The sequence below is a fragment of the Amia ocellicauda genome, chromosome 12 (assembly GCF_036373705.1).
Source record: "Amia ocellicauda isolate fAmiCal2 chromosome 12, fAmiCal2.hap1, whole genome shotgun sequence".
Classification (NCBI taxonomy): Eukaryota; Metazoa; Chordata; class Actinopteri; order Amiiformes; family Amiidae; genus Amia; species Amia ocellicauda.
In genome coordinates, this window is record NC_089861.1 from 17,060,107 (window position 1) to 17,078,642 (window position 18,536).

General features: G+C 42.8%; 1 protein-coding gene across 2 annotated transcripts in view; it reads left to right on the forward strand.

Annotated features, from left to right (window-relative positions):
* Positions 1 to 18,536, forward strand: part of LOC136764443 (uncharacterized) — a 39,268-nt gene that overhangs the window by 3,359 nt on the left and 17,373 nt on the right. For both annotated transcript variants that reach the window (XM_066718508.1, XM_066718509.1), the window contains exons 2-8: positions 10,322 to 10,392; positions 10,540 to 10,706; positions 16,095 to 16,156; positions 16,448 to 16,590; positions 16,757 to 16,941; positions 17,058 to 17,125; positions 17,296 to 17,453. In XM_066718508.1, the coding sequence (XP_066574605.1) occupies positions 10,350 to 10,392; positions 10,540 to 10,706; positions 16,095 to 16,156; positions 16,448 to 16,590; positions 16,757 to 16,941; positions 17,058 to 17,125; positions 17,296 to 17,453 (826 nt within the window). In that variant the 5' untranslated portion in view covers positions 10,322 to 10,349. The remainder of the gene's footprint in view (positions 1 to 10,321; positions 10,393 to 10,539; positions 10,707 to 16,094; positions 16,157 to 16,447; positions 16,591 to 16,756; positions 16,942 to 17,057; positions 17,126 to 17,295; positions 17,454 to 18,536) is intronic.

Genomic DNA, 18,536 nt, shown 5'->3' on the forward strand with positions numbered 1-18,536 from the left:
GCCAAACTGAGCGATCGGAGGAGAAGGGCCTTAGTCAGGGAGGTGACCAAGAACCTGATGGTCACTCTGACAGAGCTCCAGCCTGTCTCTGTGGAGACAGGAGAACCTTCCAGAAGAACAACAATCTCTGCAGCACTCCACCAATCAGGCCTGTATGGTAGAGTGGCCAGACGGAAGACACTCCTCAGTAAAGGCACATGACAGCCCGCCTGGAGTCTGCCAAAAGGCACCTGAAGGACTCTCAGACCATGAGAAACAAAATTCTCTGGTCTGATGAAACAAAGATTGAACTCCTGTCTGGAGGAAACCAGGCACCGCTCATCACCTGGCCAATACCATCCCTACAGTGAAGCATGGTGGTGGCAGCATCATGCTGTGGGGATGTTTTTCAGCGGCAGGAACTGGGAGACTAGTCAGGATCGAGGGAAAGATGAATGCAGCAATGTACAGAGACATCCTTGATGAAAACCTCTTCCAGAGCGCTCTGGACCTCAGACTGGGGCAAAGGTTCATCTTCCAACAGGACAGTGACCCTAAGCACACAGCCAAGATAACAAAGCAGTGGCTACAGGACAACTCTGTGAATGTCCTTGAGTGGCCCAGACTTGAACCCGATTGAACATCTCTGGAGAGGTCTGAAAATGTCTGTGCACCGACGCTCCCCATCCAACCTGATGGAGCTTGAGAGGTCCTGCAAAGAAGAATGGGAGAAACTGCCCAAAAATAGGTGTGCCAAGCGTGTAGCATCATACTCAAAAAGACTTGAGGCTGTAATTGGTGCCAAAGGTGCTACAACAAATTATTGAGAAAAGGCTGTGAATACTTATGTACATGTGCTTTTTTATTTTTAATAAATCTGCAAAGATTTCAAACCATCTTCTTTCACGTTGTCATTATGGGGTATTGTTTGTAGAATTCTGAGGAAAATAATTTAATCCATTTTGGAATATGGCTGTAACATAACAAAATGTGGAAAAAGTGAAGCGCTATGAATACTTTCCAGATCTACTGTATATATGTACAGATACAATTATTTTGATATTGAATTTTAAATGTGTGCATCAATGTGTCAATTCAATGTATTAATTTAATATTTTACTTCAGTTTTTACTTACTTGTTCATTCATTTATTCTACTCTTGCTTTTGTGGATTATACTGTCTTCTAATGTTATCATTATAATTTCGTTTCCAGCTCAAAGCATTTATTGCTCTGTCATTCATCACTTGTTCCTAATTCACTACTACCAATTCACCCAGGGACGGACTGGGACTAAAAAACGGCCCTGGACTTTGACCCTGACAGGCTCACAACAACCAGCTTGTGGATATGCCCCGCCGAAGTGCACATTCATACACCAGCTCCTAATACTACCACCTAGCTGCATCATAATATTGGAGGGAAACCCGAGTCTAATAGCTATGATGCAGCTAGGTGGTAGTATTAGGAGCTGGTGTATGAATGTGCACTTCGGCGGGGCATATCCACAAGCTGGTTGTTGTGAGCCTGTCAGGGTCAAAGTCCAGGGCCGTTTTTTTTACAAACGAGAGGGGGCCATTCGACCCATCGTGCTCGTTTGGTGTTCATTAATATCTAAGTGATCCAAGGATCCTATCCAGACTATTTTTAAATGTTCTCAAACTTTCAGCTTCAACCACATCGCTGGGTAGTTTATTCCAGATTGTGACTACTCTCTGTGTGAAGAAGTGTCTCCTGTTTTCCGTTTTGAATGCCTTGAAGCCCAATTTCCATTTGCGTCCCCGGGTGCGTGTGTCCCTTTGTCTCCACCTCTGCTTGCCTCTTTCCAGCACATCAGCATGCAAGATAGTGACTGAGGTGGCGTGCTCTCCCTGGCTAGCAGACAATGGGTAGGGTCCACATCTGCGATGGGTTGCATCTCCTTTTAGAGCTGGCTGCTGTAGTTGCTATGGTGGGACTTACTGCTTTGGAGGCATTTTTCTCAGATGTGCAAGCCAAGCCCTCATGAGCCTGGCTCCCTTTAGTTTCCCAAGGGCAGATTTGAGTCCTGCTGGCCAGATGCATTTGTTTGGTCAGTGAGCGCTACTGAGTGCATGGACTCCTGGGGTCCCCTGTGGATCTATGGGGCTCCCCCAAGACCAGTTAATCCTTATTTGTGGTTGTAGAAGTCGGACACAAGAAGGGAGAGGGGTCTTACATCCTGGATTGTAAAAGCTGATGAGTACAGAAAAGATGTTAGGTCACAGTCAAGGGCCAAGGGAAAGGGAGCATAGGGGAAATCAAAATAAACAATATGAGTACTAGTAATGCAAGAAAAGTAGTATGATAAAACATTGTATAAGTGCTATCTTACAGGAATGGCTAAATTATGTATGAAAAGATGTGTTTTGAGTAAACGCCGGAAGGAGGTCGAGGACTCTGCTGTTTTGATTTCAGTGGGAAGGTTGTTCCACCACTTAGGGGCCAGGAATGAGAAGGAGCGGCTCTGGAGGAAGGGGAGTGGAGAGGAGGCAGAGTTAGTCTTTTGGCACTGGAAGACCGCAGTGGTCTGGATGGGATGTATGGGGAGACAAAGGTCTGAAGGTAGCTTGGTGCAGTGTGGTCGAGACAGCGGTAGGTGAGGGTCAGTGACTTGAACTGAATGCGTGCCAGTATCAGGAGCCAGTGGAGGGAGCGGAGCACTGGAGTAGCGTGTGCCAGCCAGGAGGGAGTAGCAGTAGTCCAGGCGGGAGAGCACCAGTGACTGGACGAGCAGCTGAGTCAAGTAATTGGTGAGGAAGGGTCAGATTGTTGCATCAAGGACTGACTAAAGAGTAGAGCTTCAAACCTAACCAAAAATAACCTGTTGAATATAAAAGTGCAGATCTCTGCCTAAATAGGCATATTTATCACGAGAGGCCAAATACAATAACTATAATGATGCACACTACAAGAAATATAAAAATCATGTTATAAATTGCTGAGATGTAGGTCTACTCCCTTTTGAGGACAAAAGCTCAAGTACATAGTAAAATATGAAGAAAATATGAAATATCATATGGTGTAGTTCCTATTCAACAAAAATTTAATAGGATTGAAATAACTCATATGGCTGGCATGTACAGTACTGTGCAAAAGATGTAGGCAGGTGTGAAAAAATGCTGTAAAGTAAGAATGCTTTCAAAAATATACATGTTAATAGATTATACTTATCAATTAACTAAATACAAAGTGAGTGAACAGAAGAAAAATCTACATCAAACCAATATTTGCTGTGACCATCCTTTGCCTTTGAAACAGCATCAATTCTTCTAGGTACACTTGCACACAATTTTTGAAGGAACTTGGCAGGTAGGTTTGGACCAAACATCTTGGAGAACTAACCACAATTCTTCTGTAGAGTTAGGCAGCCTCAGTTGCTTCTCTCTCTTCATGTAATCCCAGATGGACTTGATGATGTTGAGATCAGGGTTCTGTGGGGGCCATACCATCACTTCTAAGACCCCTTGTTCTTCTTTACACTGAAGATAGTTCTTAATGACTTTTGCTGTATATTTGGGGTCGTTGTCATGCTGCAGAATAAATTTGGGGCCAATCAGATGCCTCCCTGATGGTATTGCATGATGGATAAGTATCTGCCTGTACTTCTCAGCACTGAGGAGACCATTAATTCTGACCAAATCCCCAACTCCATTTGCAGAAATGCAGCCCCAAACTTGCAAGGAACCTCCACCATGCTTCACTGTTGCCTGCAGACACTCATTCGTGTACTGCTCTCCAGCCCTTCGTTGAAAAAACTGCCTTCTGCTACAGCCAAATATTTCAGATTTTGACTCATCAGTCCAGAGCACCTGCTGCCATTTGTCTGCACCCCAGTTCCTGTGTTTTTGTTTTGTTCATAGTTGAGTCACTTGGCCTTGTTGCCACATTGGAGGTATGGCTTTTTGGCCACATGTCTTCCATGAAGGCCACTTCTGACCAGACTTCTCTGGACACTAGATGGATGTACCAGGGTCCCACTGTTTTCTGCCAATTTTGAGCTGATGGCACTGCTGGACATCTTCCGATTGCGAAGGGAAGTAAGCATGATGTGTCTTTCATCTGCAGCAGTAAGTTTCCTTGGCCGACCACTGTCTATGGTTCTCAACATTGCCCGCTTCTTTGTGCATCTTCAAAAGAGCTTGGACAGCACATCTGGGAACACCTGTCTGCCTTGAAATTTCTGCCTGGGAGAGACCTTGCTGATGCAGTATAACTACCTTGTGTCTTGTTGCTGTGCTCAGTCTTGCCATGGTGTATAACTTTTGACAGTAAACTGTTTTCAGCAACCTCACCTCGTTGATATATATAGCTGAGTTTGGCTGTTCCTCACCCAGTGTTATTCCTCCTACACAGCTGTTTATGTTGCAGTTAATGATTGTGTTTCAACCTACATACTGAATTGATGATCATTAGCACCTGTTTGGTATAATTGTATAATCATATAGCTGATTATATGCCTACATAATCCCTGACTTTGTTAGTACACTAGAAGAATTGATGCTGTTTTGAAGGCAAAGGGTGGTCACACAAAATATTGATTTGATTTAGATTTGTCTTCTGTTCACTCACTTTGCATTTAGTTAATTGATAATTATAACCTATTAACATGTCTAATTTTGAAAGCAATCTTACTTTACAGCATTTTTTCACACCTGCCTAAAACTTTTGCACAGTACTGTACATCAATCAACAAACTATCTGGCATCATCTTACTGCTACAGTTGGTTAACTAATAGGGATGTTAAAGTATAGTAAATGTTTAAACAATAAAAATAAAAGTGCAAAAAGTTTAAACTGTCATTGAACATGATCCACCACAGGGGACATTGTTCTCCCTTTTCAGCCCCAGTTTTGCATCTAGACACTACAGACCTCAAGCTTCTCTGTGTAGCTTTTTAATGCTGTACTTTTGACATGACCTGTTAAAAAAACATATTCTATTGAAATACAGTACGAGTGTTGAAAAGCAGAGGGTAGCCCATTCTGACAGGTCTGTCCGACAGGATGAGCTTCCTTGGTTTTGAAGGGTTAAAATACAGTATGAATCTTTAAAAGCAGAGGGTAGCCCATTCTGATAGGTCCTTTCTGTCTGACAGAATGAGCTTCCTAATGTATTCAATAGGGCCAGCTCATACTGAGCGGTAGCGCATATTTTTAGAGGTACCGGGTAGCTCATTCTGAGAGAGAAGCTTAGTTTTTCAGAACGTACCCACCTACCAAACGATGACGGGGGTGGGGGGGACGGTAAAAACTTGCAAGAGGGGGGGGGGAGGGAGTGTTGCAGACAGTACACCCATGCCACAGTGGTGGGGCAGAAGGGGGGTATTGAGGTGATGGCAGTATATTCGCCAAAATGCTTGATCGCTTACATAATTTTTCTTTGAGGGACATTTTACCGCGAACCCTTTAACACTCTCTCGTGAACCCCTTGGGGGTCATGGACCACAGTTTGAGAACCCTTGCCTTATATAACATAATTAACCTATGACCATCTTTAAGCACATCCTTTTTTAATCACCGAATTTCAGATATTTGGCTGATGTTTACAGTGGATACACACATAACTTGCATGTTCTTTTAATTTACAGAAATCATCAATGGACTGCATCACATAAGTATCAGATATAAAATTATGCATAGACACTACAGACCTCAAGCTTCTCTGTGTAGCCTTTGAATGCTGTACTTTTGACATGACCAGTTAAAATACATATTATATTAAAATACAGTAAGAATGTGTGATGGAGTGTACATTCCAAGAAGTGGAGTGGGAGGCTCTGGGACCCTGCGGATTGAGGAAGGTGCACTCCATCTTTGGGGAAGGAGGCTGAAGACAGGGCTGCCATCTTGGTAGGGCATCTTTAGGCTATGATTGGTGTGGTCCGATTGGGGTAATTGGAAAATTGAATTCACTTGGGGAGAAGTATTTAAAAAACAAAAATAACACAGTGTGGCTTGGTGGAGGAAACAGAAGGGTTTTTGTTACAGGGTAAACAGACATAGCTGTCCCTGGCCAGTTCTTTTCATTTGATGTTTATTTGAGATCCCAGAGACAGGCTAGGTTTATGTTTGTTTGTTTTTGTCAATAAAAACATTTACAACTATATCTGGTAGTGTGAGTTTTCAGATTTTTGACCATACCAGGAAGCTAATCCATCACAAATGTTTAAAAGCAGAGGGTAGCCCATTCTGATAGGTCCTTTCTATCTGACAGGATGAGCTTCCCAATGTTTTGAATTGGGGCAGCTCATCCTGAGTGGTAGTGCTCATCCTGAGAGGGAAGCTCAGTTTCTCAGAACACCAGCCCCCAGGGAATTCTCCCAGTGATCCAGATGGCCAGTCTGCTGCTGAATTCACCCAAGCAAAACAAAATCTTTCCAGCAAAAGGGTGTGGAGCAACGCATCGCTTGACCAATTATCGCTGGAACCAATTGTCGTGGGGACGAATAATCTGCTTATCAGAAAGCTTCAGTGATCCAAAACACTTTCTCTCACACTTTACTCCCACCAATAGGGTACAGAAAAAAATCCTGAATTTTTTTTTTTTCACTGGTTTCCCCCCTCCTTCTAAAATATGCAAAATGTCATCTGTTCATCAGGTGTGTGTTTTTTTTTCACCTGCACACTTGTTCGTTCTACTCTGATACTGTGTAAATCCAGGAAATAATATATTAATATATAATAATAATTCCCGCCTTCTAAATAAAAGAGCCAATCGTCAATTGGTAAAGTCATTGCGTCACTTGGGTATCACACACAATGTTAAACAGACCCAGGACCCGAAGAACAAGAATGGGACCCGACCCGGACCCGGCTGACTGTTTGAAATATGGACCCGAACCTGTACGGGTCCCGGGTCGGGTCCCAGGTCCTCAGGTTCGGGTGGACCCGTGAAGACCTCTAATGTACACATAAGAAAAGAATGAGTTCTGATCAGGACTCAAACCCAGATTGCCAGGTTCTCAGCTTTGTTCCCTAACCACTGCACCAACTGACATACATTAATAACATGAAACCCATTTTAAGTAGCCTGCAGCCCTCGCTGCCAGCTGTGGTGACTATTTGTATAAAACTGAATTATTGGGGTTATAGTCTCCAGTGAATGTATGAATTAAAAACATAAAGTACAATAAATAATACAAAATAGTTGTGTGTCTGTGTATATTTAAATATATATTTATATAGTCTGCCTGCTATATATACACATGTGTGTGTTCTATTGTTCTATGGCTCTGTAATAAGTGAATGCACTCATGATTACAAATGCTCAATTGGAGAACGTGTAATGATGGGGGTGAATTGTGGGGACCAATTATCGCCGGGACAAATTGACGTGGGGACCAATTATCGTGGGGACGAATTGTCACCGGGGCGAATGGTCAGGGATTAATTGTCATGGACCCGCTTGTTACAGTTGACGTACCTCCTCTGTAAAATCAGTACAGTGATAAGCCTCCTGCATCAGGAGGCCTGGTCTCTTGGCGTAGCGGTTTTTCGCTCTATCTGTAAATTTTTTGTGAACATTTTGGAAGCATTTCAAAGTAGGGTTGGCAATGCTCAGGGTTTGTTGGCTCCAGCTACAGAGTGGCTCTGGTGCAGCTCCACACTGCTGCTCCAGCTCTGGCTGCTTTTAACCAGATCCAGCTCCGGAGCCACAAAAAACAGTGCAAACTAGGATGGGATCATTATAACTTTTAAAATAACTGTTTAACAACACCAAAATATTAATAACAAACATCTGTTTAACCATTCATACATGAAAAAGTAGAAAATTATAAAGATGTCTGTGGCAGTTAGGGTTGCCATCCGGCCAGTATTTTATCAGACTGTCCGGTATTTTTATACTACATGGCTATAAGTATGTGGACATCCCTTCTAATTAGTGGATTTGGCTATTTCAGCCACACCCATTGGTGACAGGTGTATACAGTGGCTCTCAAAAGTATTCACCCCCCTTGGACTTCCACATTTCATTGTGTTACAACATGAAATCAGAATGGATTTAATCAGGAGTTTTTGACAAGGATCAACACATAATATCCATAATGTCAAAGTGAAAAATATAATCTGCAAATTGTCCTAAATTAATTACAAATACAAAACCGAAAATAATTGATTGCATAAGTAAACTCCCCCTTTATTATTATTATTATTATTATTATTATTATTATTATTATTTATTTATTTATTTATTTATTTATTTATTTATTAGCAGAGGCCCTTATTATAAAATTGCAATACAGTCTATAATTGAGCTGTGGTGAAACCAATTGTCTTTAGAAGTCACATAATTAGTTGAATGAAGTCCACCTCTGTGCAATTAAGGTCACATGAATTTAAGGTTAAATACACCTGTCTCTGGGATGTCCCACAGTTGGTTAGTACAATTCCTGAAAAAACTACATCATGAAAATGAAGGAACAATCAAATCGAATCAAATCAAATCAAATCAAATCAAATCTGGAATAAGGTTCTTCAAAAGCACCAATCAGGGGTAGGATATAAGAACATTTCCAAGGCACTGAATATCCCCCAGAGCACACTAAAGTCCATTATTGAGAAATGGAGAGAATATAGCACAACTGTGAATCTGCCGAAATCAGGCCATCCTCAAAAACTGAGTATCCGGGCAAGAAGGGTCTTAGTCAGGGAGGCCACCAAGAGGCCTATGGCAACTCTAAAGGTGTTACAGTCTTCCACAGCTGAGCTGGGAGACACTGTGCATACTGCAACAATAGCCCGGGTGCTTCACAAAAGTGACCTTTATGGGAGAGTGGCAGAACAAAAGCCATTGTTGAAAAAAACTCTCATCAAATCTTGGCTAGAGTTTGCCAGAAGGCATGTGGGAGACTGAGACCTATAGAGAAAGATTCTATAGTCTGATGAGATCAAAATAGAGCTTTTTGGCCTCAACACTTAGCGCTACGTTTAGCACAAGCCTAACACTGCTCATCATCCTAAGAACACCATCACAACTGTGAAGCATGGTGGTGGCAGCTTCATGTGGGGATGTACTGTTCGGTCCTCATAATTACTTGATTTCTTAACATACACCCTTATCCAGAGTGACTTACAATTGTTACTATATATCACATATCACATTTTGCCAATGCCCCTCCCCTCCAGCGGTATGGTATTTTTGCATCTCAAAAGTGGCAACCCTAGTGGCAAACAATGTGCAGCGGACATGAATCCTGAAGGTGACCTTATCTCCCTGGCTAGCAACGTTTGGACAAACTAAAGTCAGGACATTTCAGCTAACAGATGTCTATAAAATTAGGTTAATTTAGGCAGATGGAGAATTTGGTTGAAATAATTTGGAGTTACTTAACACTTCTTGTGCAACTGGTTCACGAAAGATGTGCACTAAGATTATATAATCATTTCTTGAGTGGAGTGAGAAAGTGAAGGTGTCATAATTACAATTAATACACATAATAAATTATGATCTAATAGCTGCAGTGAGAACTGATATTATTTTATAACCCACAATACCTATGATGTTACATATTTTGTTAATTCAGGAAAACTGTACTTTAATATATAGGAGAGTTTAATGGAAGGGGGAGAGAGTGGAGCAGCTCCATGACCTCAGCTCCAGCTGCAGACTCCGGAGTGCTCCAATGAGTCCAGCTCTGCCCCGGCTCCAGCACTGCCAGCTCCAGCTCCACTCCGGCTCCGGGGCACAACTAACAAAAACTGTCCAGCTCCGCTCTGGCTATAGAGCCGGTGCATTACCAACCCAACTTCAAAGCTGTCCAATATGGTTGCAGATTACAGAAAACAATGCTTTGAAGATCTACAACTTTTTTATGTGTGTCTAAGTGTGTCTGTGTCTCTGTGTGCATGGAATAGACTTGTGTGCGTCTTTGTGCCTGCAGTAGACTTAGACTTAAGTTAGCAATGTAGTGGAGTTGTTAATATGATGTAAAATGTATTATATTTTGAATTGCTCTGTTTAATGTAAATTTGAATTTGTAATGTTTGATGCCTTGTACTTAACTGTATTCTTGCACTTTGTATTGCACTTATGTTGTAAGCCACCCTGGATAAGGGCGTCTGCCAAGAAATAATAATAATAATAATAATAATAATAATAATAATAATAATAATAATAATAATAATAATAATAATAATAATAATAATAATAATGTATAAGAAGAGACTTCAATCAATTTATCAATATTGATACATCAACATCAAACAGCAGTTTTTTGTTATGATGATGATGATGATTATTGTTGTTGTTGTTGTTGTTGTTGTTAAGGAACTGTACTGTTTTCCAATTTTCCAATTTTCAATGGTTGTTCCTTCTACCTTAGGTTAGTACCAAGTCTCACAATTGTCAGGATGAGAGCTTCTGAGGCAGCACTGCTTACAGTACTACTGACAGGTGAGTCTGCATGTGTGTGTGTGTGTGTTTAAAAGTGTGAGTGTTTCTCTCACAGACCACTGTTATGGTCCAATGTAATGGTCAGTCAGTCAGTGTGTCTGCAGTGTACTGTGTTAACCCTCTCTCTCTTTCTCTCATTAATCTTAGTGGTGGTGTTTCAACCTCCTACAACTGCAGACCCTGTCCTAACCACTCCAACAGCCAATGGCACCAGGCTGGAGATCCAGTTCACACTCAGTCAGACCTACACCCTGGATCTCAACAATCATACTTCTACAGTATTCAGAGCCCTGGCCTCCAACATAACATCTACGGTGAGTGTGTGCAAGTGAGTGATGAGTGAGTGTGTGTGAGAGTGTCTCTGTGTGTATGCAATAGTGATAAACTGCCCCGAACTCGTCTATGTTGTAAGTCACCCTGGATAAGGGTGTCTGCTAAGGAATTGGATAATAATAAATAATACAACAATAAAGCACATAGTTACATAGACTTAGTAGGTTAGCGTCACTGATTGTGCAGTGATGGTATAAGATGCATAAGCCTATAATAACATTTTGAAATATAGTTTAATCTGTTTTCCATCTTTTTACTTTGTATGTTCAAAATATAGGGTGGGGTTAATTCCTATAATATATTATAAACATATATAATATGTCAATTACAGATGGAAATATGTAACATTCTGTGTCAGGATGGCAGCTGGGTGATAGTTTAAAACTTGTGGTGTATCAGCACTTCATGAGCACTTTGAATTTCATTATTTCTACCCCTCTCTGTGTCTCTCGCTTATGTGAGGGCGGAGCTCGTGTGAGTAGGCAAGTGAGTGCATGCCACTGGATGTCTATACTGTTTACCCATGTTTGATTTGCTTTGGTTTTATGCATTGTTATTGTTTTTTTAGTGTTTTGGATTGTCCCTTTGAGTTCCAGGAGGTGGATTAAATAGTATAATTAGTATTATTATTATTTATGTATTAGCAGACGCCCTTGTCCAGAGCGACTTACAAAACATAGATTGTTGCCGGACCGGGGGGGTGGGCTATTTATGATTGCCTCGACTAGGGAAGCCCTGGGTCAGGGAATCCCCTTTGAGCAGCTGACGTGCCGGTGTGGACTGAAAATCGTTTCTGAGGTCTCCTTCTCCGTAGAGGAGTGTGTCCTCGCCATGGGAGAGGTGATAGGGTGCAAGAGCATACACTCAGCCTCTCGCATTAATAGTGTGGTGGTGATGTTTTTGGCATCTACTGATTTGGTGATATGGACTGGGTCCCAATAAAGTGTTGTCCTGGGGGGGAGGGGGGTTTCCAAAGTGTGGTTCTGGGTGCTGACAAAGTGCAGTCTGGGTGGGGAAGGGTGTTGGTGATGTGCGGTCTGGGTGTCTACACAGGGTGACTGGCCCACATGGGAAGCGACCAGTCCACCAAACTAAAAAATGGACCGGCCCATCTGCCATTTGCCAGAATTGCCCGATGGCCAGTCCTCTTATACCAATTGAAGCATTTAGTCTCTTTTTGAGACAAGCATACATGATTCTTAATAAAAGTCATGAGGATTTAAACATTTGTTTAAAATGTAAGATTGACAATCATGATTATACTATTTTTGTACTTACTATTTTTGTAATTACCAAGGGGATTAAGTGCTTCAATTGCAAGAGCGAGAGCGATGGGAGTAACAGTTTGCTGAAGGCAGTTAGGGTGTCCCGCTGTCCACCAGTGGTAGGCAGACAGATATTTGGCTGCTAGACCAGCACTCCACTCCTCCTCTCCCAGACAGGTGGTTCTAGTATTTGGTTCTTGCAGGCATGTAGCCTATATCTCCTGTATGTGTTTGAATGCATATGGAGCAGGACAGCAGAATATGCATCTGTTTCTGCCAGGCTGTGGCCACTGAGTCTGTGCTTTGTCAATGTTTGTCATTTTTTTCTGTTTTTAATCTTGATTGAATAATCTGACAGTTGGAAAAGATAACACTCTAATTTATTTTGTGATACAATTTACACTTTCCATTTCTCAATGTGAATAGACTGGATATGATCCTTGGATCACCAAATGAGCACGATGGGTCAAATGGCCTCTTCTTGTTTGTAAACGTTCTTATGTTTCTTATATAGTTCTGTATTTGTGTGTTGGTTTTGCTCAGTGTCACTGTTCTCTGTGCAGTGTGACAGTGCCAGTACAAGCTGCCCAAGGGGTCTGCCTCTGGGGGAGTGTGGTGCTCATCAGGGCTGTGTCACAGTTGCTGTCATGAAGGGAACACCAGGTGTGATGAACCCAGGTGCAGAGCACAGGAGATAGGTCAGGTCGGGCAAGAAGTCAAGGGCCAGGAAACAGGAACAATAGGGGTAAAGCAGTATTCATGGTCAGGAGAATCCAAGGGTCAGAGGTCAAAGGTCAAAGGTCAAACACAAGGTACTGGTACCCAAGAAGGCTAAACACTGGACTACAAGGCTCAGACATGCCACCAATAAGTGACTGCAGCCAAGGGATTTATATGTGTGCAGCAGAGGGAGGCTGGAGATGGAGGAGGGATTGTAGTCCAATTGGAGAAGAGGGTTGATGGAAGAAGTGCACATGGTGATTAAGAATGTTAATTTGGATAATTGCACACTTTGGTGTGGAATGTCAGAAGCTTTAGTTAGAATTCTGGGGATGATGACCTCTGGTGGCTGACTGGAGAAGTGTGGGGTGAATGCATCAGAATAGCTTTGTGTGTTGACCTGATTCAGGTGGACCCAGAATGTGGCTGCACTCTTCTGGATTGGGTTCATTAACAGGAAAACTCCCAGTTCAGCACTGCATGCATTATTTGGGGTGGTTCTGTGGATTCCAATGCAATTGCCCTAGGCAGCACTGTGGAGTAGTGGTTAGGGCTCTGGAAGGTACACCAGACGTGTGTGGGTTCAAATCCTGGGTGGGGCAGTGCTGTTGTACCCTTGAGCAAGGTACTTCACTTAGATTGCTTCTGTAAAATGTCTAGCTGTATAAATGAGTACAAATGTAAGTTGCCCTGGATAAGAGTGTCTGCTAAATGACAAATAATGTAATGCAGTTCAATTCATGGGTGGTTTAATGACATGACAAACAGGTCTGCAGTATTGCCGAAGCAATAAACATTACATACATACTGTATGTGGAAAACATAAAAGATATGAAAAAAGTCTGTGTTTTTCTTAAAATATATTAGTTAAAAAAATAAAAGTACGATATAATTTATAAATACAATCTTAATACAATATAAAATCTTAATACAATCTTAATACATTAATATTTACTTTATTAATTTTTATAATCAAAAACCGAACTAATACGTTTACAGGCTGTGCTTGTGTACATTTTCACACTGTACCCCTCAGTCTCTGGCAGGTGGTTGCATATTGAGCAGCCAGGGGGACTGTGTGTCCCTCCCCCAGGAGGATAGATTTTTTTCATTTATCAATTCTGAAAAAAAAAGATCATTTTTATTTTTATTAAATAATATTTCCCTAATTTGAGTATATTAATTGCAGTGCAAGAGAAAGTGCATCTCTGTCTCCACCTCTCCTGTCTCACAGTGACCACAGATCCGTTCCTCTCTGGGCAACCAGGTCTGCCTCTGTCGGCCCGTCTCTATGGCCAGGCTGTGGTCACAGAGCCTGTACTTGGTATCTGACAGTGAAGAGATACTCTGCCAGGGTGTATTCTCTGTTTAGGGCCAGATAGCAATCCAGTTTACTTTGGGATTTAGTTTCATTGTTCCAATGTTATTATTATTATTATTATTATTATTATTATGTATTTCTTAGCAGATGGCCTTGTCCAGTTCAACTTACAAAATATAAGAGCTATACAAAGTGCAATAATACAGTGCCGGCCAGGAGGGAATTGCAGTAGTCCTGGCGTTAGAGGACCAGTGACTGGACAAGCAGCTGAGTCGAGTAGTTGGTGAGGAAGGGACAGATTCGGCATATGTTGCTTAGGAAGAAAGTGCAGGTGTGTGTCAGTGTGGTGATGTGCAGAGTGTGGGAGAGCACAGGATCGAGGGTGACTCCTAGGTTCCTAAGAGGGAGAGAGTGTCACAGATTCAAAGGGGATTGAGAGGGAGAGATCAGCAGAAGGTGAGGAAGATGAAGGAAAAAAGAGGAGATCAGATTTGGAGAGGCTGAACTTGAGGTGGTGCGAGTGCATCCACGCAGAGATAGCAGAAAAACAGGAAGAGATGCAAGAGGGGATGTGAGGGTTAAAGGAGGGAAAAGACAGGAAGATCTGGGCATCATCTGCAAAGAAATGGTAAGAGAAGCCATGAAATGCGATGAGGGGGCCAAGGGAGCGAGTGTAGACAGAGAACAGGAGGGGGCCCAGGGCCTTGGGGTGCGCCTGTGAGGAGAAGTTGGGGGGTGGATGAGGAATCTCAACATGTCACTTGAGGTTCTTGTCGTTGAGGTTGGAGGAGAACCAGGAGTAGATCAGGAGCAGTTGCTTGGAGGAGGCGAGTGGGGAGAGGTTCCAGGGCACACGTTGTAGGTTTGTGACCTAGGAGGAGAGAGGAAAGTTCAGAGGAGAGTCTGAGAGAGGTGAGAATGAAGAAAAGGAAGGTTGGTTGGTGGGAGACTTGGGCATGGTGGGAGAGCAGGGGGACTGTTGAAGAGCTTGCGGATTTCTGTATCTTGGTGGAGAAGAAGGAGGCAAAATCACCTGCAGTGAGAGATGAGGGGGGGTGGGGAGAGGGAGGAGAAGGTGGAATAGAGTTTGTGGGGGTTCAAAGAGTGACTGGAAGTAAGACTTCTTGGCTGAGGTGAGTGAGGAGGAGAATGTGGACAATAGAGAGCAGTAAAGTTTGAGGGCAGCTGGGAGTTTGGATCTCTTCCACTTCTGTTCAGCGGCGCGCAGACTGGATTGGGTTGAGCAGAGAATGGAAGAGATCCAAGGTGGAGGAGGTGAGGGACAGACAGGATGGGATGTGATAGGACAGAGAAAATCACGGGAGGAGGTGAGGGAGGAGAACAAAGTAGAGGTAGCACAGTTAACAGATAGATGGGAAAAACAATCAATGGAAAGTAAGAGAGTGAGAGCAGTGGAGGCAATTGTGAAGGGGGAGACGGAGCGGAGATTACGGCGGAAGGTGACAGAGGGAGTGGGTGAGGTGAGGAGGGAGGGGAGAGAAAAGAAGAAGGAGATGCAATGGTGGTATGAGATGTCCAGGGGTGCCACGGAGAGGGGAGCAGCCTCTAGAGAAGATGAGGTTTAGCTGGCAGACTGCCCTGTGAGTCGGGGGAGATGGGAAGAGAGAGAAGTTAAAAGAGTGGAGGAGGGGAAGAAATCCAGCAGAGTGGGAGGGGTTGGAGAGGTGAATGTTGAAGTCTCCCAGGAGGATGGTAGGTGAGGACAGTGAGGGGAGGGATGAGACAAGACCGGGAGGGCGGTAGAGGACTAGAAGGGAGAGGTGAGTTCTACTGCGGTTCTAAAGTTCTAATGTTCTATTGTTCTAGATAGGAGGTTTTGGTTATCTTTATAATTTAGTTGACTCTGATTTGGGGCAGGTAAGATTTCTCTCTCTCTTAATTTCAATTCAATTTAATGTGCTTTGCTGGCATGCCATATATAATGTATTGCCAAAGCAATACAAAAGGAAACACACATCTACAGGAACAGGAATAATATAGATATTATATAATATAGATCTCTTTATTTCTCTCTCTCTACCTCTCACACTCTCCCTCTGCAGATTAATAAGATTTACAGAGGATCCTATTCATCTTTCCTTCTGTCAGAAGTGATCGGCTTTGGGTGAGTTTTATTCATTAATTCATTCAAATTAATCCTTTCATTGATTTATGTATCTATTTATGTTTATCTGAGGTTCTTCAGGCTGCATCTCTCTTGTGACTCTGAAAAGGCTCACTTCCTGTTTCCCTCTTCCTATCCCTCTCTCTCTCTGTCTTTTTTCTTTATTATGGTATCTATATACATATTTACACATATATAATTATCATATACATTCTCTCTCTCTCTCCCTCTCCAGTCCAGTCCAGTGTCTATTCACTTTTAACCACTGCCCCCTTTCTCTCTCACTCTCAGGAGCGGCTCCATCCAGGTTGACCTGGATTTGGTATTCAACAGCACCGGTTCAGTCCCCAGTATTGATGAGGTCGTCTCCAGGCTCCGCTTTTCCTCACAATCCTTTCTGCCTATCATCCTGCCTTCAATTAAGGGGAGAGGAGGTGGGTCATCCTGTACCAGGGTTTCCATCACTTTGTGTCCAGTGCATTCTGCATCTGCAGTAACATGGAGATGCCTGAGAACATCAGAGTGGATAGAGAGGCTGTATTGTTATTTCATGACTGATTAACAATTATAATCCCTTCTCATCATCCTCCCACTCCACAGTAACCCCTGGCACTCTGGCTCCTCCCATCACCATGAACGCGACCACAGCCAACATTATCATGACAACAGCTGTCATGGAGACCAGGCTTGAGCTGCAGGCAGCGCTGATGGAGCTGTTCAGTGCAGATCTGTCCAATCAGAGCACAGCAGCCTTAAAGAACACAGCACAGTACTTCACAGTTGAGGTGAGTGAGTGTGCATGGGTGTGTGTGTGTGTGTGTGTCTGTGTGTGGGAGTATGCGTGTGTGTGTCTGTACTGTATTAACCCTCTCGTTCACTCTCTCTCCTTCCCTCTCTGCAGATCGAAAATAATTTTAAAAATTCAAAGTTTAAAGAGTCGTTCCTTCGCACTGAAGTCATCACATTGAGGTACATTTTTGTATTTTATTTATTAGGTTTATTTCTGAGTAGCAAGTCTAAACTAATCTGTCTCTTACCTCTCTCTCTCTTTGTCTTAGTACAGTAGTACTGCAGTGTCCTGTCAGTCAGTGTATCTATACTGTAGTGTACTGTATTAACCTTCTCTCCCTGTCTCTCAGCTCTCAGCTCTCAGGATCCTTCCTTGTAGACTTTGACCTGGTGTTCAACAGTAGCTACCCTGTCCCCCATATCAACAGTGCTATCACAGAGCTGATGGTGGCCATCTACAGTAACCAGACTGCACTACCCCTCGACCCCTGCTTCTTTGAGCACAGAGGTCAGTTTCGATATGATCTCTTCCTTCCTCTCCACATATCACTCGTTCACACACATAGCATTTCCCTCTTGCTCTGCATACATTTGTGGTACTGTAGGGAGAAGTCCACCATGGAGGCTTGGTATGTTGAAGGGGTCTAGGAAGCATAAGCAGTCAAAAATAAAGTGAAATGGAGGTGAATGTAATATTTTCAGTGCTGGGGTGAATCAGTAGAAACAGGCAGAGAGAAACAAAATAAAATAATCTCTGACTCCTACTCCTCTGGAGTCTAACCACAGTTGTAACAGGTCCTTCTCTTAGCACAAACAGTAATAAAAGAAAAACACGCTGTGAAAGCCGGACACAAACAATGGGGAGAGAGAGTCTCGAGTTCCGGTAGTGTCCGGGCTTGCGAGGGAGCGGACAACACAGCCATACTATGAGCACCTAACTAGCGAGCGTCAGCAGCAGCCAAAACAGACAGCAGCCTGTCACACATGCCTAGCAAACAATCCAAACCACAATTCCATTAGCACTGTCCAGTTCCCTCTGGCCATGGTCTTCAACTCCATTCAACAGAGAGGTCAGAACAAATGCTGTTGTTGTCAGTAGTAGTATCTAGATTTAATATTAGTAGTTATCCCTGTAGTAGTACCACTAGTAGGTGTGTGTAATATATGTAGTGATAGTGTAATAAAAGGGCAGGAATCTCTGACAATAAAGTGGGTTCTGGCTATAATGAACAACACCACAGGATAGGAACCAGTTAGAGAGAGGCAGATTGATTCAAACCTTGTTGTGTGTTTATTTTTGACAGTCCACAGAGCAATGAAGTTTAGGCAGCCAGTATAAATAATGATGATATGCAATTACACGGCATTGATTATATCAGTAGAGTCCGTAATGCAATGTGATGCTTTAATAGGCACAGCACAACATTTCTCTGGCTGCATTTATGTGAATCCACATTTGTAAGTATTTAAAGTATTGGACGGTCACCAAAAGATGCAAGGAGACAAAACAAAAATGTGGGAACACAGGCAATGTCAGATGGGTAGAGAAATGTGTGGTTATGAGGAAAACTAAACTAAACTAAACTAAACT